Consider the following 24,472-nt stretch of genomic DNA (forward strand, 5'->3'; position numbering starts at 1 on the left):
TTTCTTGAAAAGTAAGGGGAAAACCACTAGACAGTTTATTGTAAAATATAATATATCAACAGCAAACTAAACCTCTTAATTTAACCAACTATTATTGATGAACTGCTTTATATGCATGGTAGCAACAGTTGATGTCACATTGTTCTATATATATATTGCCCTGGATGGCGTTAGATAAAAGAAATTGTCGTATGAAGGATTTAAAAGACATATTTGTTGCCAAAATTGTTGTTAACCAGTTTAAGTGCTTGTACCAAAAACATGGTAAACTGACCGACTTAAATTGATACCCATGTTTCTTTGCAGTAATCCAGTTTTAACTTTTGACAATAGTTCTTCCTTTTCTTTGGACGACAAACAGTTGCGGTAAGCATCAAATAAAGTTTTCGGTGTTGGGTAAAGTATTGTTATAGCTTTGGCTTTGTCATATGACATTCCATGGATCTGCATCAACAACTTAATAAACATTTCAGTGACAGTCAGGCCTTTACATTTCATGCTGCCATCAGAGAAATCATGAAAAGTAATCAAGTCACATTTTATTGTGGATTGGCTTTTATTTGAAATATCGCATGCACGAAGAGTTTTTCCCTCATAAAGATTTTGCAATTTTCTTGTCATTGTCGAAAGATATTGAGCCGTTCCAGCCATATTTTCACAGTACTTAACAAAAATTCCATCTGTGATTCTTGTGTTATGTAAAGCTTGTCGTAGAGTTTTTTCTGGCAGGCTTTGGTGTTGTATTTGTTTCATATCTTCAACCAAGTAAACTATACTTTTAAGTCCACACTGTTTTAAACGAATTTTTTGCTCATGAAATCTCGCATCTCGAATTGACTGCGCAAGGTCAGACATACATTTCCGCTCCACAACATAGTCTAGAACTAATTCTTTAGCAGGTCCAATTTGAAAGTGTTCCTTCTCTTTAGCTATCCATACAAAGTCACCAATTTGCAAAACTCTTTCATCGTAGCTAAGACCGAGTTTATGTAATTCACGGCGCATTTCTTTTTTCCTTTTGTCACCACTTACTTCACGAGAATCAACACATAGCAATATTTCATACTGTCCTGGTAGAAGCTCAAATTCTGATTTACCGCTCACTGAAGTTTGAGAGTCTGACATTTTTTCTTTAGGGTTCAGTTGAAAAAGCTGTGGCTTGTTTGTAATTTTATCCTTTTGGAGTTTATTCTCTTTATCAGCTGACAAATCATCATCATCGCTTAATGTAAGGTCAATGACTTTGCATTTTTCTTTCTCAGAACATTCGTCAGAATCTGACATTTGAGAGACATTTTTACCTTTGTTCGTTTTTGCTTTTGTAAACAAGTCATGCACAGTTGCAGACGGTTGTATTTTATTTTCATTAGCATTGTCAGCAGCTTCAAGCTTAGCAGCCAACTCAATGCCAGTCTCTGTAATCTCAAATCTTGCTGGATTTCCACTTTTTCTGACAAGTTCTTTATTTAATAAAGTTGCCATACTACTCCATGCGGTGTACTGACTCCCAGGGTCAGGTACAGTAAATGACTTCGTGCAAAAAGGTTGTGCAGCTCTTTGTAGTTCACCTTTCTTCATGTATCCATTGCTGCTTGCTGATGTGTAGTCTTTGTACAAGGCCACCATTATCGCATAGCCACCAGAATTTTTTACAGGAATATATGCTCTTGATTTTCGCTGGACCCCCGATGCACTGGAGGGTTTTGTTTTTTTAGGCTTTTGTTTCTTAGCAAGATTGCTATTTGATTCTTCTAAACTGGCCCACCAACTGCTATGTACATTTCTTGATTCCTCTAAAAATTCTCTGGGCGTCATATCTTTCTCTTGTGCATCTTTGTTTAACTTGGAATCGAGCACTGAACAAATTTTATCTCCTATGTTTTCTATTATAATTGCCTCCTTTCCGTTTTGTAGAGGCAACGGATATTTTTGCATTGATTTAAATGCTTTGTTGTAAGTGTGATACGCCTTACTCTCGGCGGCACCAGCATCATCTCGCCATGTTTTTAAGTAAGATAGAAACAAACGGTTAGGACACTCGTCTATCTTTCTTTTCTTTTTTACGGGATGCATAACCTAAGTTTATTTATCTGGTACACTTCAATCACAATTTTCTTGAACAAAATAGTTGGTTCAGCAGATTTTTCAGCAAATAAGCCGTAAATATTGTAAAATTTTGTTTGCAAAGCTATTATCTGATTCTGAAACAATAACAAACTAAATGTTGGGGTTTTCCCGCGTAATGTCTGTTGGATGAGAGAAAACATAAAGTTTACAAAACATTGCTAAAATTTAGTTTTGTTAGAGATTTAAGAGGGCAAAAATACTGAGAGCGCGTTTCATAATATTGTAAAGATTTTAACTCTCAACCTTTACATGGACATTTAAATGATTGAACTTGGTCGTATATAAATTGTTTATAAATAGGGTGAGTGCAAATATGGTCTTGACCCTTGAACCGTTAAAGGTTAATGGCAGTTGCGGTCAAGACGAGTAACAGGTGCTGGAAAAGATGGTGTTGGAAATTTAAATCTCTTCCAATCTACTTTTTCTGCAATTGTTTGTTTACCATAGCAAGTCTAAACGAAGGATCAAGGCGTTATTATTCTTTTTTGGCGATGTTTATTCCTCCAAAACAAGGTAATCTTTTTTAGTCTTATTCTTGCCTAGTAATTTTAGTCAAGTGTTTTTGTTGAAACAATAGTCAATTTGCTTGATTAAGTTAGAAACGCATATGACTGTTTTGCAGAAAAACGGATGTTAGATAATTTGGCCATGATTCATGTTTGTCATTCATTGCAAACCTTTCCGTTTCTATCATTGCCATTTACGAAAACATCCCACTGTTTACGCCGGCAAACAGTCAATTCTAGTTGAAGAAATATGTATTCTCTCAGCCAGCAGCCTGATGACTCGAAACATCGTGAATTGCCAGGCAGAATCGACACCCACGTTTCTACTGAGGTAAATTAACGTGGAAAAGTTTTGATTATCGCATTTACTCGGTTGTAAGCCGCATGTTGTCAAATAAATTTTGCAAGCCGCATTAAGTTATGTACTATTCTTTAATAACACTTCTTTATATTGCTACATAGTAATACTATTTGTCAACAATTGTTAGTCACGCAAATAATTCTACCCAGTGTAGCGGTCATGATATTAATGTGCACAAAGTTTATGTTTAACGTTAGCATGTTGTTTGCAATAATGTTGCACAGCATGTAGGGGAAGTGTTTAACTTCTTTATAACTGGATGTAAGTGTTGGTATTTCCGTTCTCATGCAAGTCATAAGATGTTTTGAGTCATTTGGTTATTCTAGAATGTTCTGCACAAACATAAGGTGTTTGTTCATCATTACGCATACTTCCTCTTGTTTATACTGTCGTTTCCGTTTCAAGTTTAAAGTAGAACACAGCCGCTCGTACTTGAGAAGAAGCATAGCAGCTCGGTCGAGAGCGCTATGACTTTATAAATCGCACCTTTGCCATAAAATAAATTCTATAACTTAAAGGAAAAAAGGTTTACTGTAAAACTAAGTTTTTGCATTTCTATAAATAGTTGGTTTTTTCGACTTTGTCGCCGGTGAATTCTGGGTCTATTTTTGGTCTATTCTGGGTCTATTCTTAGACTATTTTTGAGTCTTCTATTTTTATCCCATGTGGATGTGTAGCTGATTTGAACGTTCGCCTGTGAAACGTTTACTCAAGAATACAAAGAAAGAAGAGACACTCTGTGGGGCTGTTAATAATCAGTCAGCTGTTATTGAGATGCAAAGATCAGACTCACCAAACAATTTGCAATGAACATTATAGTTTGTACTGTAGCCGCCTTTAACAAGTCGTCATCGAGGCAGGTCGAGCTACACCAGCAAAACGTGTGTTTGACGTCAAAACTCAAAAGAATTTTGAACCCGAAATCAATCAAAAACCAGGGGTCTAGAATTATTATCAGTATGACATAAAAATGCCGCACAAACCGTAGGGTAAACAAACTTTTTAAGTCGCGGCTTACAATCGAGTAAATACGGTATCTACAATTGTTTTACATTGGAAAGCGAAAGCCCTTTAGCTTGGTTGATACATGTTTTTTTGGAAATCAAAACTATTTGTACGTTTTAACGTTATGGACATGAAATAAACAGATAGATTTTTTTGTTGAACAATTGGACGTTAATTCGGACCCATGTGGACCAAACAATTTGTCCGCATTAAGCGAAGATCCAGATTAACCGATGTCGATTAGTTCAATTGTATCGGACTTTACAAACAAATCATTAGTACCTCGAGTTTTTTCCAGAATTAGGCGAAGATCCGGATTAACCGATTACGGTTTAACCAAGGGTTTCCTTTACTTTCTAGCAAATCGATCTTGGCGAACTGGCAACGGAGCGATATTGCAAATACAAAGTAAAGGTAGTTACGGTACTTGCGTTGCTTGTAGTGCTGTTGTGTCTTTCTGTGTTTTTCGGGATCGCCACTGTCCACTGCAAGGAGAGGAATGAGGAACTAGAGGCAAAATGCACTGACCCATACGACCCGCCCTACGTAAGTTGAAATTAAGTCTCTTTCTTGGAGCCCAATACTTAAGCTCTACGATATTAATTACATTTTTTTGCTATCTAGTATTAATTACTTTCCGTTTATTCCAAATGTAGAACATGAAAACAAAAGACTGGTAGCCCCAACTATAAAAAGCGACCATCTAGTTTGGCAAGCTCCTTATTACCTTCATATTAGTTTTTTTGCTGTACATTACCGTACACGTTAAATGTTGTCAAAACAGTTCTGCAGTCGGCAAGTTTCTCTGACAGTTTTTTATGGCCCCATGACAGTCACTGGTCTCTAAATCGGCATTACAGTCAATATCAGTTGCAAACATGTGATGTGTGTCATAACGTTGTTTTGCCAAATCTCGGTGTGCAAAATGCAACTGCTATATGCTATAGTGATAAAGGTGTCTACGAATCACTTTTCTAGGAAGGGGAAACGTTAACATCAAGATCGGTAATAGCCCAGAGTTAACGATTTTGAAAGCTCATGCCTTGGGCTCCCAATACATTGTATCCTTGCATGTAAAAAAATATACTATGTATGTTTTGTAGGATGACGATTTGCATTTGCTTGAAAAACAAAAAGCAAAGTATGAGCTCACCGGACTAACAGACGTCACTCCCAAAAAACTTGACCTGGTAAGTGACGCCATCAGCGTCTTACGTAGTAGATCTACGTCATCAGCATGTGACGTTGTAATCTAACTTGTAACTATTTAATTTTTAGACCAAAGTATCCAGCTTTTTGTGGGAGGAAGCTGCCATTGAAATACAGGAATGTATTGTTGAATTGAAAACTGTTGATGCTTTTCACAACGGCACTCGTAAACAGGGACATGATGTCATTATTGGCTACACGATTGATCCAAATTGTTTGAAGGAACATAAAGTTATCACTCAAAGTATTTTCGATAGCTTGCAAATGCCGAAAAAGAAAATCGGTAAAGGAATTTATGAAGGTTTTGGACCAATACCACTTCCGTTACCAAAACATCAATAAATTGCTTTCGAACGAATCTGTGCGTTTGTTTTGGGAATTTCTCTTACTTTTTGGATTACATGATGTTTCAGGTTTTCGAATAAAGTATTCAAACAAGTTTTATTGTGGCAATATTTCAGTTGGTGGTCATATAAACCCGGCGGAATATGTGAAACCGACTTAAACACTTCAAATATTACCACTTCCATCCTGCCCCTCTTTGTCCTGACGCAGTTAGATGGAGCCAAGGGGATGTGCTCCCCCAAATTTTGAAAATACTTATATCTTGGCACTCTGTCTTTAAACTCAACAGACTCATTTTTTTTTGCCCCTCTCAAAATGTTGTACTGACGACACCACTGCTCTGGATTATTCACAAAGTGTTTCTTTGCCCTAAGCCTGTTGATGGGGACTAAAAAAATCCGAGAAAGGTTTTCAGTTCCGCCGCCAATTTACAACGGCAGTTATATGTTTAAATTTTGTGTTTTTTTTTTCTGGAATCTGCAAATAGTTATTCTGATGCGAAAAAAGTATGGGACCATAAAAGTTTTACAATTACTGTCATAAGTATTCGGACATACCTAAAAAAACACTTCTTAAATCAAAGACCCGCCTGCTATGCGTTCAACTGGATCAAATATCTGACATTGCAGCTGTTTATTGAGCGATAAAAAATATAACAAAATCACAGTCCTATGCTAATAGAACTTCAAGCAGTCCGTTTTGCTCATTTGCATTGGTTTGGTTCCCATCTTGGTCCTTCAACACATTCAACTGTGAGAATAGAAGGTGGATTTGCACAGGTAGCATTTACCCGCTGCCCGATTGGATATTTTACTTCTGGTGACGCTTCGTTAATGGTGATATTCGCGTGTAGTTGATTGGCGTAGCAACCAGCTATCTCCTCTGATGAAATAATACATAAAAAAGTTGAAAATCAATGTAACATTCACTGAAAATGAGACACGATGGCAGAGTGGTTATCGCAATATCACAAGGTCTCAATGTTGTTGGTTCTAATCCTGTCTCGACCAGTTGCTTTCCTGGGCAAAAAATTAAAGCGGCAACCCAGTGGTTCTTGGTTGGTTAACAAAAATCAAAAGTCGTCAATTCCCTAAGATGAAAATTCCACGAGGCAGGCAGCTCGACGACGGACTTATTGTTAGTCCTAGTGATGCACCGAAGTTTCGGTTGGCCGAAACATTTCGGCCGAATACGCTGTTTTTCGATGTTTCGGTTTCGGCCCGAACTTTTTTGAAAATTCGGCCGAAACCGAACTTTGGGATTGCATGGAATTAATGCCCAAACTATCATTTTCACCATCACAAAACGTCAAAAATTAACTAATTGTTGTATCTAAAAAAATACGAGCCATGTTGTTTGCAAAATATTGCAAGTTTAGTAAAGCTTCCAGGTGGTGTAATTGATTTTGATTTGTCATAATTTTCTTCACTCGCATCAACGACACAAGGTTCAGTTGAAAACATCCATAAGAAAGGGGGTTTTAGGTTCAGCCTGATTCGGCCGAATATTCGGTTTCGGCCCGAACCTTTTCAGGCGGGTTCGGTGCATCACTAGTTAGTCCATCAGGCAGACCGACCACCGAGAATATAATGAAACGAACGGTTGTAACAACTTCTCCCAATAACGTAGAATAAACACAGTTGGAGTGGCAAGTAATGCCAAGCCAGACAATAAAGACCTAGATTGGAAACTTCGATTTGCCAAAGTGAGGTTTCTGCATAAACGTATGAAGTCAGTCCTAACTGAAGAAATTTTACTGACATACAACTTTGTGACTAGAACATTTGGAGGGTCATGATGAGGTTAAACAAAAGCCAAAGCCCCACCTACAATTTGCACTTAAGCCATTTCTCCTATAAAATTTTAAAAGTAACATTTATTACCTTCACATGCTGGTGGGTTCCGATCCCATTTCAAGTTATTCTTGCAATTCAATAGTCCAAACCCATCTAATTCAAATCCCTCATCACATGAGAATGTAACAGCAGACGTCACATTAGGATAATCATAAGTTTTTACTATGCTACCATTTTGAGGAGCAGTCAATTCCTTACATTGTGTAGCATTTCCAGACTCTTGGAGTGCAACTGTTTGGAAACAAGCACTAAGGGTTAAAATAGAATGTAATGTTTGGTGATTTTTTTTTGGTAGCTGGGTCCCTGCAAAAGGCTGCCTGTATTCATAATATATGCATGCCCTAACATAATGTATGTTTGGATATTTATCCAAAACACAATAAAAATCCTTACACATGAACATCATTAATACTGGGATCCTGTCGTGGGTTCAAATTCCACCCCAGGCTAGAGTTTTCTAGTCTACACCTTGCCATATGGAATTGCTTGAGAGACCGGTTTGATTTGGTATAACGCCTTCAATGGGCCTGGTGTACTATGATTTAACGCGAACACATATAGGTTTGTTTTGTTCGATTGTAAATTCACCAGAAAACTTTTACGCTTACGGTCTAAATTTTTCACAAATTGTTTGGACTTGCTGTTCTGGCAGTAACATACTATTATTCATTGCCCATATGTATTTTATGATGTATGAAATTTAGTGTTTATTACCTTCGCATGTTGGTGGGTTTGAATTCCATGTTAAGTCTTCATTGCAAATTACAATACCTGTCCCATTCAATATAAATCCCTCATTGCATGAAAATGCAACGGTAGAAGTCACATTAGGATAGTTATCGCTTTTATTTAGACTGCCGTTTTGAGGAGCAATCAAGTCCTCACATTGTGTAGCATTCTGCTGTGCATTTTCAGGCTTTTGGAATGCAACTGTTTTGAAACAAATACCAATGGTTAAAGTGGAATATGATATTTGGCGACAATGGTTTAACAAGATGTACAGGCAAAGCTTTAAACTCACTAATAAATGTCACAAAATAACAAACAAACACAGTTTACTTTTGCCTGTTCTTGGTTCAATTTCACATCTCCTCCCAGTATATCCAACTTCACATGTGCATTGGAAAGTATTTCTCACCGTTTCACACAATCCGTTGCTCTTACATGGAGAACTTAGACAGGGATCAAAAACTGAAATGTTATATTTGTCAGTGAATATTCAAGGTGACAAGCACACTTGATTACAATGAAAGTTTCGTAAGATCCAAACACCCATGGTTGGGATTTTTACACATTAATTTGTGTTTGAGTTGCTCAATAAGAACAAACCAGCTGCAGACAGTACACACTGTTTTGACCTATAAGGTCTTATCAGTATAGCTGGTGACAATAGTATTAGCTAGTGTAGCCATCCAACGGCACTCCAGTTTGTTTGGAGTAACAGGCAAAAAACCCATGCCTCACCTAGTTTGTGCGATGCCACAACTGGGCATATACTACGGAAGAAACTGGCTCACAATGGCCAAGTAACTGTTGGAAACCAAAGGGAAGGAGCTGCACTGATAAGACCTTATAGGTCAAAACAGTGTGCACTGTCTGCAGCATATTATTTGTTGGCTCTATGTTTTTGCAAGAGCAAACCAGTATAGCCAACTGTTAACTGGTCACCAGTAAAAGTAGAATCTATTCTCAGAATGGTTACTGTGTAAATATTTTGCCTGTTTAATCACAAAATGTTTGGACTTACTAATTTCACAATCTTGTCCATAATAGTTGTCCTTGCAAGAACATTCGTAACCAGAGGAAGTGCTGTAACATACTCCACCATTCAGACACGGATTACTCTGACATTCTCCTGCAAAAGGACATCTTAAAATACTTTAAACCAATGAAAAAAATTTCTCACAACGGCTTAAACTAATGCACACAAATCAGTAAGTTTTTCAGTAAGGCCATTTAGTGTCTTTTAAAGGTCAGCAACTAATAAAGGCCAAGTAGATACAATTAAAACTTTTCTTGCCCTGTTCTATGAAGCAAAAGTTCAACATAATTTTAAATCTGCTCACCAACTTCCAGTCTCACTGTTTCCCAACCACCCGGTGTGCAAGTAAGTTTCATTCGATTTCGAATACTTCCATCTGAGAAAAGCAACTGATAAATCACCTCTTCGTTGATCAGAAAACGAGTTTTGTTTACCGCTTCCAGTGGACTCTCAAGAACAGAAGATGCCAACTTCCAAGCAGGACAAGCAGTATCTAGACAAGAAATTTGCTCCCATTAAAAAACACTTTTAATCATTTTAATTCGACATTTTCTAATAACAAAAATTTTGGTAGAAATAATCTCACCATTTTCACAGTTCTTTCCAACATAACCATCCAAACAATTGCATTCATATTCACTTCCACTGACAACACAAGAACCTCCATTTCTGCAAGGATCCGAGTAACATGCGTCTCTCTCAACTAAATATTAACAAACCTTTAATTCATGTTTAAACTCAAAGTTGGATAAAAACTCATTTACACCAAAACATATTATTGATACAACCAAGATGAATAAAAGTGACCTGTTTGTTAAAGGATGCAAGTTTTAGTCTTTGTGTGTTCTTGACTAAAAAGAATTAAACTACAGCCTGTACTTACTGTTTACTTCACATATGTAATATCTCGGTATCGCACAACTGACATCGTTCCACTTTCCAGTTCCCGCTAACATTGTTCCACAATCCTCATTATTTTGAGAATCATTCGGTTCACCTTCAGCCCAGTTGTCGTAGACACCCAATGGTGTGTTGTCCATCCATTTCCATGCTCTCTCGGTAGTAGCGGTAGTCAATCCGATATGAAATGACCTCCAGGGTTGAAGGTGGCGATGCTTGAACACTTCGGCAAATAAGATCTGGTGTATTTGATTGTTCTTCACCATTGCCAGACTTCCATTTTTATTCCTGCACTCCTGCTGTGCATCATTATGACTCAGCACTTTATTGCCATGGACAGTGTAAGCCTTGCCTCTGTAAACTGACAATTGGGATTACTGTTAGGAAAACTTTCGAAAAAAAGTGTATTGTGTGTTGCTTCAATGATTATTCACTCCAGTTGAGCACAAGTTTTTATTAACTCAATAGGGTAACACAAAGAATAACACTGATTATTAAATTGACAAGTTAAACTTTTTAATACATAGGATTGTTTTTTGGCCAATAATTAAAAAAACTTAAAGTTTTTTGGGGGAAATAGAACGTTTGTTGTATGTTTTTTGAACACAAATGTATTTTTTACCAAATACCTTGACAATAAAGATCACTTTGTGGATAAAAATGAGCTACATTAGATAAAAACAAATGCCCCTGAATACTTAGAATAAGTATTAGAAAGAAAACTACAATCAGAATAAGTATTTTGCTTAACTGTAACTATTTTATGTCAGGCAATTTGCCAAATTTCTTTTCACTAAATTTGCCAAGTATCTTAACAACCAACTTTCTGCAAAGAATATTTTACAACATTACCTAAAACACAAGGTTTCGGGTAGCATGCGCTGTTTTCTACTGCATCTCCCTCACAACTATCTTCAACGCTACAAGTTCTTGATCTACTTCTACTTCCACCAGCTCCACAAGTTACTGAGCACTTAGACCAAGCTGTCCATTGTTTCCATACTGTGAAATAAATTAGGTTTCTTTAGAGTATTCTACCACAACAAAGGCAAGAAAAAAGCCAGTGATGAGTAACAAATTTGATAACAAAAAAAGAGCAATTATTTGCTTGACAATCAACAAAACGCAGACAATATAAGACCGTACAAGACAATTATGAGTTTTAGGCAAATACTTTTGTTCTGAGTATCAAGTGCAGGTCTTGTGCATAAAAATCTAAACAAACATGTCTGTTAATAAAAAAAAACACAAAATATGATTTGAATTCTACATAATAGACATTATTTCACCTGGACAAATTGCTGGCCCGCAGGACTTGCTCTGTCTGCTGTTGCCTTGACAACCAACAGATCCAACTTCACCTCCAACACAATTTCTTGTTCTGGATTGTTGGGAATTTGAACCACATGTTGTCGTGCACTGTGACCATTCAGACCAACCACTCCACTCTGTAGACACAAATATGTGGTTCCATTTTTCATTTTAACCCACATTGGCTGAATGGTTAGTGCAGCTGCTTGTGTTCACAAGGTTGTGGGTTATGATGCTACCTCAATCCCTCGTGCCCGAAAAAAAGTTGAATTGAATTGAAGGCACCAACAAGTCAAAAAAATCAAATTAAAAATGTTTTAACAAACATGCAAAAAGAGCAGACAGCTTGATGTGGAACAAATCTTTGTGAGAATAACACAATCAGTGGTTCCCAACCCACCGTTTTTTTCTTCAATTTATATTTACCATAATCCACATGAGGCCACAAGGTAAAAAATACACTTAACTGATTCTGGAGTCGCAGATTTTGCCAGTGAACCCTTCGTTACACACACAGTGATAAGTTCCTCCTCTCACTTCACAAACGCCTTCATCAGAGCAAGGTCTGCTGTCACAGGGATTCACCACTAAAGTAAACAACATCCAGTCACCAAAATGTACACTGGATAATTTCAACTTTCTTTACTCGATATAAATGCCTTTACTTCGGGCCTGGTAATTTATCTTATGTTACCATTTAACGTAAACGAAAAAATCATGTATCTTATCAGGCAGTGGGATTTGAAAATTAACTGTAAAATTAATTTAAAGTATAAGCTCAATTATATTTGTGCATTTCTGATGGCTTTTTAATAGCTGTAAAACTTATGTGACAAAAGTTAAGAAGAAGAAAATCCTTTAAATTTTTCAGATGTTTTTCCCAAAAAATATAAGGCATAGGAATTTTACTTTTGTTAATAACGCTCATCAAAAGTGTTTAAGTTTATATTTGTTAAATATCATGTAACCATACTTTTTTGCTGGTTAAACAAACATTTTTGTTACTAACCATTTTCACAATTCTTCCCATCAAACCCTGGTGTGCATTCACATGAGTAACCCAAACCACTGTTAACACATTTGCCTCCATTTTCACATGGAGAACTTTCACATGGTCCTAAATAGAAAAAGTTAAAAAATAAAATCCAGGCACTTTGAGTTGATTTTATTTCACTTGGTGAAAGAACACAAAGCGGCACATTTGCACTAAATCAATCACCAAGCCGGAAATAGCCAGGCAAGTTTAAAACATGGAGCGCAACATAATGAAGGCCACAATTGGTGCATTGTGGCAGTTCTTGCAGCAGCTACACGTTTTTTTACAGTTAAACTTCAAATTGGTTTTGCTGTAGCATGTGTTGAGTTAACAGCCAATGTTGTTGTATTTTTTACTACATTTTTGTTCTAGGCGTTAGCCAGACGGAAACTGTTTTCTGGATACAAATGTTAAGGGAAAAAATGTTAAACTACACTACAGTTTGTTGGTAGTTACTCCGTTACCCAACATGTTACTTGTCCATTGTAAACCAGTTCCCTCCATGGTCTATGCCTAGTTGTGGCGTCGAATACAAATGAGGCGGATTGGCTTTTTGTACCTGCTACCCCCAACCGATAGATGCCTATGCTAGCCTATACAACCACAGTTAAGTGAGCAATATATGTCATGTTACCTGCTGCACTGATATACTAGTAGATCAAAACAGCGTGCACTGTCTGCAGCTTACTAATAATAACTTTAAACTTACCAAGTTGTATGACTGTCCAGCCATCGCTTGTGCAAGTAGATTTAATTCTGCTTCTTAAAGTTCCATCACCATATAAAAGCCGATGAACAACAACGTCATTGATACGAAACTTTGTTTTATTTGCAGCATCTGCTGGACTTTCAATCTCAGATAATTGGAGCTCTCGCGGCAAACAAAATTTAATTGCACCTAAATAAAATGTCAAATCACACATATAGCGAATAGATATCATATTTTCTTGCAACTTTGTAAACAAATGTCATTAGAACAGTGTGCTTTAGGAAATCATGTTTCAAAGTCTTGGTTTTAGTGTAACACAATTCAAAAATAATACTAGAAGGGTGGCTTAGCACATATTGCCATTGCATATACACTATAACCTATTTTAAAACATAAATATATTTCCTTTGCTTATTTTGTATTGGGTCCCATATTAGCCATCATCATTTATAACTTTAGTCGTTTCTGCAAGCAAAAACTCATGGGTCACACATGCAAAGTTGAAAATAATGCAATTCAAGAGATAACCATGAGAAAGTCGGGTGTTGTAAGGTAAAACACAGCGATCGGCACTGGGCTTAAATAATAATACTATGTAGAATACAAACTATAAAATTAGATTCACCCCAGATATTGTTTGAAGTATGTCCTATTTAACGTTTTAAAAAACTCACCCATTTTAGGAGGCTAGTGGGGTAAATACTGGGGTTATCAACAAAAACAAAGTGGGATGCACATCTACATGAATATATCTACCATCTGTGTAAATTTTAGCCAAATCCATCAAACATTTGATGGAACAACGAGTCGGACAAACTTTGGGTAAAAACACCCATTTTAGGGGCCTAGCGGGGTAAATACTGGGGTTATCAACAAAAACAAAGTGGGATGCACATCTACATAACTATATCTACCATCTGTGTAAACTTCAGCCAAATCCATCAAACATTTGATGGAAAAACGAGTCGGACAAACTTCGGGGGAAAAATACCCATTTTAGGGGGCTAGCGGGGTAAATACTGGGGTTATCAACAAAAACAAAGTGGGATGCACATCTACATAACTATATCTACCATCTGTGCAAATTTCAGCCAAATCCATCAAACATTTGATGGAAAAACGAGTCGGACAAACTTCGGGGGAAAAATACCCATTTTAGGGGGCTAACGGGGTAAATACTGGGGTTATCAACAAAAACAAAGTGGGATGCACATCTACATAACTATATCTACCATCTGTGTAAATTTCAGCCAAATCCATCAAACATTTGATGGAAAAACGAGTCGGACAAACTTCGGGGGAAAAATACCCATTTTAGGGGGCTAGCGGGGTAAATACTGGGGTAATCAACAAAAACAAAGTGGGATGCACATCTACATAACTATATCTACAATCTGTGCAAATTTCAGCCAAATCCATCAAACATTTGATGGAAAAACGAGTCGGACAAACTTTGGGGAGAAAAAAAAAGGAAGAAAAAAAAAGAAAAAAACAAAAAACATTTCGAGTAAAATCAATATGGGTCCCCTTCAGGGAAGGGGACCCATAATTATTGTGTAAAATGTACTTAAATGTAACAAAAATAGAACTATTCAAAAGATGTCAAAAAAATTCACAGCTAAAAAGTGTACAAAAAGCCACCAACAGGTAAAATTGTTTTGGATACTATTTACCTATAAAAAGGAATAGCATTGAACCCTATAAACCCACTTTCAGCACATTGATGTTGTGTTAATCCGCTTACCCGTTTGGCAGCGTTTTCCTTGATACCCAGTACGACACCAACATTTAAAATCTGTCCCATTTACTTCACATATTCCATTGTTCTGACAAGGTTTAACAAAGCATGGATCTGTTGGGTATAAAACGGCTTTATTTAAAAAAGCAGGGTTCAAAAATGGCAGAACATTTAATCTAACACCTTCAATAAACATTTTTTTAACTTAATACTGTGTAACATTAGGTGGGTTATACATGACCTGGTTTTTCACAAATGTAATAGAATACGTGGTCACAAGGAATATCGTTCCATTCCTGGTTTATTGCCCACATTGTTCCACATTCCTCAGTATTCCACCAGGCACTGTCATTTGGTTCTCCTAAAGCCCAATTTGCAAACCCATTATCATTTGAGTCTGTTGGGGCTCGTGAACCATCAAGCCACTGCCAATTTGGAAGATTTTTTCTTGTTAGCCCAATAAAGAACTGTTTTGTCCTGCCCGGACTTGCTAAGTAAAATTTTTGAACTTCTGATGCCACGACATCCTGGATTTGTTGAGTTTTCAACATTGCAAGGTCGCCGCCGTTGCTTTGACATCTGCTTCGAGCAGTTTCAAAATTTACCTTGGTGTTGTGGTGCAATGTATAAATCTTTCCATTGTAATCTACAAAATTGGATATATTACATTTAATCTTCGAAACGTCAACATGGTATAGTTGTGCTTTGTTAAGAACAACTTACTAAGAATGCACTCAGGCAAATTACAGTTTTGAGTTTGAGTTCGACTTCCACGACAATAAACCAGCGAGGGTAAAGTTTTACTGCAGGTTCTTGTTCTTGTTTTCTTTCCATCGGTGCCACAAGTCTTCGTGCATCGAGACCAACCAGACCACTGGTTCCAAATGTCTTAATGTAACACAGAGATTTTAGATAACTCAGTGCAGACAGTTATATTTGCAAGTTGTTTCATTTTATCTGTTACAAATTATAAGAAACGTTTGCCTTTGGCACACACAGTAAACTGTTTTTAACTTTGTATTTCACAAATACTTTTCTAATTGCAAATATATATGAAGCAAATAACATTGGACAAGTCACAAGTACATTAAATTAAATAAAGTATTCAACTTACACTAAATCTAACTCACAAAATGTTTTGCTATTTCAATATGTTTTGAATACTTTGCTAAGAAAGCCAATACCAAAATCTTGACAGCATAATGCTTACTGTGCGAAATAAAACATAATAATATTTTAAATAAACCCAATATTCCAAATATTTCAGTCCTCTTTGCAAATTTATCAAACTATGACAACCCCTAATGTACAATTTCCTCTACAGAAACCTATAAAACAATATTGTTATGAAGCAACTGAATCACCTTACAGGATAAAAACCTACCAGCTTCCTTTAAAGAGATGCTCATGGACTGAAGATTACCACTTGAACCTCTGTAGGACCAGGAGCCTTTAATATCTTGCACAAAATTTGCTTTTGAAACTGTTGTAGCCCATTCCACTTTTGGCTGAGATTTTGGATGTGATCCAAAAATAAAGGAATGATCTAAATATTCAAAAACTATTTTGTCTCATTAACCACCTTAAGAGTTGAAATGTTGTACTCCCATGAATAACTATATTTAGCTTATTATATATAGTAAACCGTGGTTAAACCCAGTCCGGTTATTCCGAATTCGGACAAAACTTCAGGTACAGATGATTTGTAATGTGGTAAGACTTTAACTAATCGACATTGGCTAAATCAGATCTTCACCTAAAAATTTACATATACATAGGGCTACAACAAAACACATGGACTAACACCTAAAATTTAGCACTTAATATCATGTGATTAGGAAAATCAACAAGTTACCTGTATTACTGGATCGGTTTGAGTACAAATATACCGTCCCACCGCTATCTTGCTGCTTGTATATCGGAAACCCATTGTTAACATGCCCATACATTGGGTAATACCGGCCACTAATGGGAATATTAGATCTTAGTGCAACATTAGTCACTTGCACCTGGACAGGCTTGATATCTGCTTCTAGTTTAATACACAGTGTCCCTTTGTTAGGTGAACAATATCTTGTGATCCTGTGATACCAGTTACCGGATTGACGAGACATATAATAGCAATTGCCAGGCCAATAATAAGTCCATTTAAATCTATTAAAACCACTAAAATCATAGTTTTTTCCATCACCCCACTTCATAACATTGCTGCTTCTGTCCAAACCAAGCCAGAAATAACGTGTTGTAGCTGATCCTAAAATATCCATTATTTTCTGCTGCATGCCGGTAGACTTTATGACTGGCAGTGTGGCTCCTGATTGCTTGCAAGTGGCGATTGCTGCACTATGACTGGATCCTTGATTTAAAATCTTGTAACACAATGGTGAGGAATGTTCGAATCCATTTGGACATGGACCTGTTTGTTGAGTTGGAGTTGTGGTTACTGCACCTGAATCAAAAATTATGTTTATGTGCCCAGCTAACCCTTCTCACTATTTATAAGCTAGCATAACCAATTGTGTCTTGATTAGTATAATGGTAAGTATCCCTGCCTGTAACACAGGAGACCTTGGTTTAATTGCAACAACCTTCACAAGGTTGTGGGTTCCAATCCCATATTAAAAACTGAAAACTTTTTAGTGGTTGAAAGTTGTGATCGGAATATTGGTGTATTATTATACATTTTAACACACTGGTCATAGCCATTTAGTTCAAATTACCTCAAATAAGCAAACAGTAACTTTTTAATGCACAAAAGTAAGAAAACAAACTGACTGCTCTTGCAAGTTGGTTGTGAAGCCGACCATTTCCCATTGGCCTGACATGTAGCCTGTGTTGATCCAATCACTCTGAATCCCTGTCTGCACGAGTATCTCACTCTGTCCCCTTTCACATAGTTTGTTTTAACTGAACTCACAATGAGGTTCGATCTTTGCACTGGCTTTGGACACGTTACTGAAAAAAATCATAAGGATGGTAAATATGGTTTCACATTTGGGCTTAGTAGTAATGTGCAAAGAAAAATAAAAAAAAATAGCAAAAATTTCTGGCTCAAAAAAATAAAAAATATTTTGGGGAAGTGCCAGCCAAATTTTACACAGCACAATTATTGCTTACATGGGCTTTAACACACCCAAAATAACACGTAGTAAAAGTTGGTAACATTTGATCAATATACAAACTTTAATACATAATCTATTCTTGCCAGGCATAATCAATAAATGAGTATTGCTCTTCAAGCAGTTTTATCGTTTCGACATCCCATACAAACCCCTTCATCAGGAACAAATAATACTTGGTATTTGTTTCCAATAGTCATGTTACCAGATAAAACCTGGTTTCTGAACTTACCAATACAAGTTGGTGAAGGTTTTGACCATCTTGTTGTTGATAAACAAGTTGCAACTGTTGCACCAGATAACAAATAACCATTGTTACAAGAATATCTGATATTTAAACCAACATTGATTCGCTGCTTGGCTGTTGAAATTGAACCATGTAATGGAGCAGAGGGCACAAGGCATGACTTTACTGCAGAAAATGCAGTTGTTAGTTAAACTTGAAAATGTGTTCAAGTTTAAGTTTGTAAAGCTCTTCTGGCAAATGTAATTTTATTCCGATGTTTCGACATCCTATACAGGTCCCCTTCATCAGCGTAAATAACACTGAATGCGACTACAGTGCACAAGAGACAAAGTGTTCCAGTTTGTTATTTTTGTTGTTGTTTGTTACATATTCATTTTTTTCTACATTTTAGCAACATTAAAGTTTACATAAAAGTAGAAAAAGTAGTCGACCTGGCAAAGAACAGTTTCACAAACAAACTAATTCTTTTTTGAAATGCACTCCCCCCTTATGTACTTAAAATAAATATCGAACAAAATAACTTAGTGTAACTCACATGCTTCACAGCGTCTCCCATAAAATCGCGCAGAACAAATGCATCTGAACCCTCCAATAAGATTCAAACAAGTTCCTTGGTTTTGGCACGGATTAATTTCACAATCATCAACTGAAAACAATTTTGGTTTAAACTTGTTGTTAATACAGAATTAAAAAGGTTAAAAGTTGAAATAAAACAATTTTTTTTGTTTAGATTGATCACAGAAACTGTTTTTAATGTTGACAAAAAATTACAATTTACATTTTCAGAACACCGCTATTTAATTTTTTGTTTTTCTTATCTGAACAATTGGAGGTTGCCTAAATAAATATGGGGTTTTGAAACAAAATACACTTAAGATATTATTATAATTTTGATTACTTCTATCATAAAATCCAAAATTGATAAAAATAGGAGAAAATGCTTCAGATAATTCTGTTTTTGCATTGAGCCAGAATCATGTATAAAAGCAACAACTTACCGCATTCATTTTCTGGTGCAACTTCAATGTCATCCAGATCCACTTCAGCAGACCTGGATGCCACAAATTGTATGGCGGGTGACGAGGCACTGACACGTATAACAATATCTGTACTGAGCCATATTTTGGGGATGCCGGTTGGAGTACGAGGAAGTTTCCAAATTAATGTCCTGCAAAAACAAAAAGCTAAAAACGTCGGTTCTTATACAAAGTGGCAGACCAAAAGTTTTTTCACTTTTCTTGCTGTTTTACAAAACCATTTAACAATGACAATTGAATAAAGTGACAATAAAATTTGACTTGACAGGGCACAAGCTGTTCCTAAAATTATTACAATTTTTTAAAGGGTCAGCATGAAAAATCATCAATATAAATTTATTTAGTAGTAAATTTCAACCAAATCAATTCACAGTTTGTTAAGTATGATTCATGGTTTTGTGCTACTAGAGGTATTTAAGCAAAATATACATTTTAGTTAACAAACTGTTTTTTTACTACTATAACCTTAAATAATAATACAAGAAATTAACCAACAAGAAACAGTAATTATGTTTTATTTAATAATACACCCATTTGAAACAGAATCTGTTGGTTTACCCTCGTTTACGCTTCACTTGAAAATCTTCTGTTCTGCTCGAAGCTTTCACCAAATATCTGAACTTGAGGCAGTGTGGTTGCCGTGACGACAACAATGGTGATTCTAATACAGCATTTGCAGAAGCAGAAGATGCAGGAAAAGTGACTCTTGCCACATAACCCACTGCCCCAGTAGCAACATTGTTTGAGGATGTCCGCACCCAGTATGAATTGGGACTCACAAACCCACAAAGTGGCTGGTTAAAATCTTCAAAGTTGCAATCTTTGTTGACTGGAAATTAAAAAAAAATTAAAAGAAATGTGAGAGTGTTTAAATTTGCAATTAGGCAAGATTAAAAATTAACATTTTAACAATTGCTGATTTTTAGGATATTTCATTTTTTTAAATCTATTTTAGCTTCTTAATACCAAAAACTTGATGCCGGTTGATACTCCTAGAGTCCCCCTACAAACCATAGAAAATGTACAAAATCCACTAACTAAATTTTGATACATTGTCTGCATTATTGTATCAGCTTTTTGCTTTGAGGTGAACTTCATTTTAAAGCTCTTGAAATTATGTGAAGTTGATTAATTTACATGTTTTTTTTTTTTTACCTACGCAGGTTGGTACTTCCCCCCATGTTGCATTCTTGTTGCACCTCGCTTTTGAATTCCCGCTAATCTTGTAGCCTTGTTGGCAGTTGTAGGTGATCTGGGTGTTGTACGTGAAATCTGATTGGCTGCTGTCAACAGAACCAAGAGCTGGAGATTCTGGTGCAGGGCATCGTACAACTTAATAGAAGCAAATTAAAAATTAAATGTGAAAATATATTATTTCTAAAGCCGATGTATGCATTTACCTACATATAAAAAGGTAAATGTTTGAACAATACAAAAAATGATACACAAACCATGGTTTTAAATATTCAAAAACAAACAAGCCAATATATTAATATAAAAATGTTTTTTCTTGCTGCTTGATTTTTACATTCATTTCATTTGAGAATGACACAAATTGCTATGAAAACATTATGTTCTACAAATATATTGGCCTGTTTATTTCTTACAAAGCATATAACCTTAAAATGTACACTTAAACTAATTTCTTAGTTATATTTCAGTTTTACCAAAGGTTTTATTTTTTGGTTAAGAAATGTGTTGTGTTACAGATATATACCAACCAATGCCATCTAAAACTCGGTTAAAGGATTGATGTTGCCTAAAGAAATAATCAAATTTTCACTCACTTTCACATGCTGGTATATTTCCATCCCATTGCCCACGAACTCCACAAATCATCTGATTTCGATTTCCAACAAAAACAAAACCTTTACATCAAAACAGTTCAATTAAAACTAAAACACTTTTTCTCCTAAGTTGGCTATTAAAAATAACTTTATACATGGTATTTTTGCTTTAATTCAAAACTCAGTGTATAAAACTCTGGATCAAACAGAATCAATCAGTATACATTTTTGCATGTACGCTAAATTTTTAAATTAATTCCAAGTTCTTACACCGAACATAAAGTATGGTTTAAGCAGTGGTGGGATTCAAATTTTTTTGTCAGCCGGTATTATTACAAAAAGTCATATTTTTCAGCCAGTTCTGTTACAAAAAGTCCAATGACAGTAACCAGTAATGCTAACCGGTCACTGGTCTCATAAAATTTCGTGAGACATTTCTAAAAAACGGTGCGAACCGGCTGAATCCCACCACTGAAGTGAATTCCACCCTAACAATCACATTTTTCCAGTGATTACTGTACTCTACATCAACATAATTCAAAACCCAGTGTATAAAAACCCTAGGTCATGTAGAATCAGCTGGTTTACAATGGTCACTTTAATAACCTTCTTGGCAGGTATCAAAGCATTTTTTTATCTTATTTCAAATCTTGAATGCATTTCCAGCAAGTGGTGAAACACCTTATCATGGAAGGAAAAAGCTTTAGTTGCAAAATCATGTTAAAAACAAAAGGCCTATGTCATTAACAACCATTTAGCTCGGAAGAAAATAAACTAATATATTAAAATACTTCAAAACTCTTGTATACTGTGTACTATATACCTTTATTGCAGAAGTAATAAGCTTTAGCCCCGAAATCCTGACCATCATTTGCCTGAAAGTATCCATTGTTTAGTTGAGGTGGAACTCCACAATTTACTCTTCTGCATTCAAATCCATCACCAGCCGACGCCCACGACCCGCCGCTACGACACGTGACCACCGCAGTTCCGACGACGTAATGACCTGAGGTTAATAAAATGAGATTCTGGGTTTACTAAATGTCATCTTTACAAAAGATTTTTGCTTGCTGCAAGAAACGTTATTTTCTTCTGGAAGATTCAAGTCTTAAAATCATTTTTATATTCACGTTCAAATTGGGGCCAAAATGTTACTAAGACTGCAAAACACAGAGAAAAAAATGCTGTATTAACAAGAATATTCTGTCATGCAGACCTACCGAATCGGCATCTGTACGTTACATCTTCACCAACTTTGTATTCGGACTTGTACGCATCTGGATAAGCCAATCCTCTGGAACGTGGTGCCGGGCAGCCAGCTGTTGAAAAAGATCACTTATTACGCACTGATAAACATTAAATTTTGCGAACTTTTGCACATTAACACAAAAACATCGTTGTGGTATTTAAATACCTGAAACTACCTAACACGTTTGCTACAAAAACTACACACTGCGATGATTTTAACAATAATCATCGTCTGTAATGTGGCCTACAATAAAATATTTATCCGTAGACCTGCGTTCCTCGCACTGGATTTATATCTTACAGAACTCTTTTTAATAAAAAAGCATCAAGCCAACAAATATTGATTAAGCTGCAGCCACTGCAACTTGTTTTAACCTATGCATAAGGTATCATCAGTGCAGCTGGTGACAAGACATTGACCGCATTGGCTACTGCAGCCATCTAACAGCACTCCAGCTTGTTAGAAATAACGGCCAGAAAAGTCATTCCTCACCAATTCTGTTCGATGTCAAAAATAAAAACTTTTTACAATTTGCCAAGTTTTTCACCGTAACACGTCGGGGCTTTTCCACTCCAAAATTTGTCGGATCGACACGTTCTTTTACTGGTTCCGTTCAGAAGATATCCCTCGAAACAAGAATACGTCACCACTTTGCCGTAAGTTCGCGCTTCTCCAGTGATGCGACCGAATTCGGGAGCGACTAGATCAACACACGTCGCGTCTGAAAAAATCAAAAGGTCGGTAAGATTCTGGTCGCACTCCATAGTTGTGAGTGGGCCTGCAATTGGTGCCCAAACCCAGCCCCAATCATGATTAAAAAGCCCGTATTTAGGCCCGAAAGGCCTGACATACAGCTCTGGTGGTTTCGTTAAGTGTTTGGATGCAATCACATGTTCGGGAAACGTGCTACCTAAAAATAAGAGGTAGAAGGCTGTTTGTTCTCGAGAGGTTTTAAGTTCTAATCCCATCTGAGCAACACAAAAACACAAAACAATGGGAAAGGTTTGCTTAATTCCTTGTTTTAACCATACCGTTTTAGTGTCAAACCACCATGAATAAAGTCGTTATAATAACAAAATAGATAAAGGCTTTCTTTCACCAATCATAACAGATTAAAAAGACAGCAGCTTCGTTTAATAAATGGCTCGGCAACAATTGGGAACACCTATTCTAAACCGCAACATTTAAATCCATTCGTCTGTAATACACCCTTCTTGTTATGCAGAAAGTTTTTGGCAACATTCAGACAACCTACTAATACAGAATAAACCAGCTTACTTGGGTTGAAACATGAATTTCCGCAAAAATCGTCGCACAAACATCGTTTTTTCGGCCCTCTACAGTCGGCGGTTGTCTTGCACGCTTTCCTACATGTTCTATCTTTGTCCAATCTCGAACTGACACGTGGACATTCGATTGAATCTTGACCGAGAACAACTGCTTAAACGAAAACAACGTTATTGTGAAACTCAGTAGATAGGTCGTGTGTTACAAGCAACCGTTGCCTCAATAGGAAAAACAACATTCAGAGGAGGCGAAAACTGCTGGTAACAGTGTACATGAGTTAACCATTTTTGCTTGACTTGACAAGACGTCACCAAGCTAACTTAAAATTTAAAACCATAATGACTTAATATGATAAACAAAATCGTCTTGACTTGTGACTCGAAACCCTTCCAGTGTGACTTGACATTTCACGGATAAAGTTAGTTTTATCCAATCCTGTTTTCTAGGAACGCAATTTTGTACAAAAACTTACATGACAAGCAAAGCAGTAAGGCAATGAGAACACAATGCATCAGCTGGCTTCACGTGTCTCAGTCAGCAATTGGTGGGAAAAATAAAAAGATCTAAGACATACAAAACGATATGTAAAGTGAAAGTTTTTTTGCATTGTTTCAATTTCTGCTAAAAGCTCTTTGACTCAATCCAAAAGTAAAGTGGTAAAATCTACTTGCTTTCTTGCCCTACAACAATAAAAACTCTGTTTCTAAATCTGTTTCTGACTTGGCTAACCGAATTTCATGATATTTCCTAAAAGACTTCTCGTTTATCTTTTGTCTGTGCGAATTTCACTCGTATGAGACTGAAACTTTTGAAGTAAACAGAATCGTCGATACTGCGATGCGGTGGAATTTTCGATTGCCTCAAGCATTCACGAACCGACT

General features: G+C 36.4%; 3 protein-coding genes across 5 annotated transcripts; 1 reads left to right on the forward strand and 2 right to left on the reverse strand.

The window, feature by feature from the left end:
• Nucleotides 1-12: 12 nt before the first annotated feature.
• LOC145203944 (structure-specific endonuclease subunit MUS81-like) lies at nt 13-2,222 on the reverse strand. The gene has a single exon (XM_080076321.1). The coding sequence runs from the start codon at nt 2,071-2,073 to the stop codon at nt 241-243; it is 1,833 nt and encodes a 610-aa protein (XP_079932447.1). The 5' UTR covers nt 2,074-2,222; the 3' UTR covers nt 13-240.
• A 531-nt stretch (nt 2,223-2,753) lies between these two features.
• LOC145204867 (uncharacterized) lies at nt 2,754-5,551 on the forward strand. Its single transcript, XM_080077480.1, has 4 exons — nt 2,754-2,964; nt 4,360-4,545; nt 5,103-5,189; nt 5,278-5,551. Exons 1-4 carry the CDS (start codon nt 2,884-2,886, stop codon nt 5,548-5,550), a joined length of 627 nt encoding a protein of 208 aa, XP_079933606.1. The 5' UTR covers nt 2,754-2,883; the 3' UTR covers nt 5,551.
• Nucleotides 5,552-6,171: 620 nt separating this feature from the next.
• LOC145204842 (uncharacterized) lies at nt 6,172-24,148 on the reverse strand. 3 transcript variants are annotated; one of them, XM_080077440.1, is made up of 30 exons: nt 24,064-24,148; nt 23,583-23,741; nt 22,852-23,025; nt 22,276-22,374; nt 21,879-22,061; nt 21,056-21,136; nt 20,424-20,600; nt 19,827-20,097; nt 19,230-19,399; nt 18,767-18,877; nt 18,217-18,396; nt 17,641-17,820; nt 16,721-17,308; nt 16,250-16,411; nt 15,589-15,753; nt 15,107-15,511; nt 14,872-14,979; nt 13,128-13,316; nt 12,392-12,499; nt 11,850-11,969; nt 11,361-11,519; nt 10,924-11,073; nt 10,055-10,432; nt 9,758-9,874; nt 9,476-9,664; nt 9,157-9,264; nt 8,469-8,600; nt 8,124-8,339; nt 7,437-7,640; nt 6,172-6,435 (listed from the first exon to the last, which is right to left on the reverse strand). In XM_080077440.1, exons 1-30 carry the CDS (start codon nt 24,101-24,103, stop codon nt 6,257-6,259), a joined length of 5,502 nt encoding a protein of 1,833 aa, XP_079933566.1. In that variant the 5' UTR covers nt 24,104-24,148; the 3' UTR covers nt 6,172-6,256. The 3 variants fall into 3 exon arrangements, with proteins under 3 accessions (XP_079933566.1, XP_079933565.1, XP_079933567.1); XM_080077439.1 differs by having other exon boundaries at nt 16,721-17,314; XM_080077441.1 differs by lacking the exons at nt 6,172-6,435; nt 7,437-7,640; nt 8,124-8,339; nt 8,469-8,600 and having other exon boundaries at nt 9,199-9,264; nt 9,476-9,547; nt 9,606-9,664; nt 16,721-17,314.
• Between the last annotated feature and the right edge of the window lie 324 nt (nt 24,149-24,472).

The sequence above is a fragment of the Phallusia mammillata genome, chromosome 8 (genome assembly GCF_965637545.1).
Source record: "Phallusia mammillata chromosome 8, kaPhaMamm4.hap1.1, whole genome shotgun sequence".
Lineage (NCBI taxonomy): Eukaryota > Metazoa > Chordata > Ascidiacea > Phlebobranchia > Ascidiidae > Phallusia > Phallusia mammillata.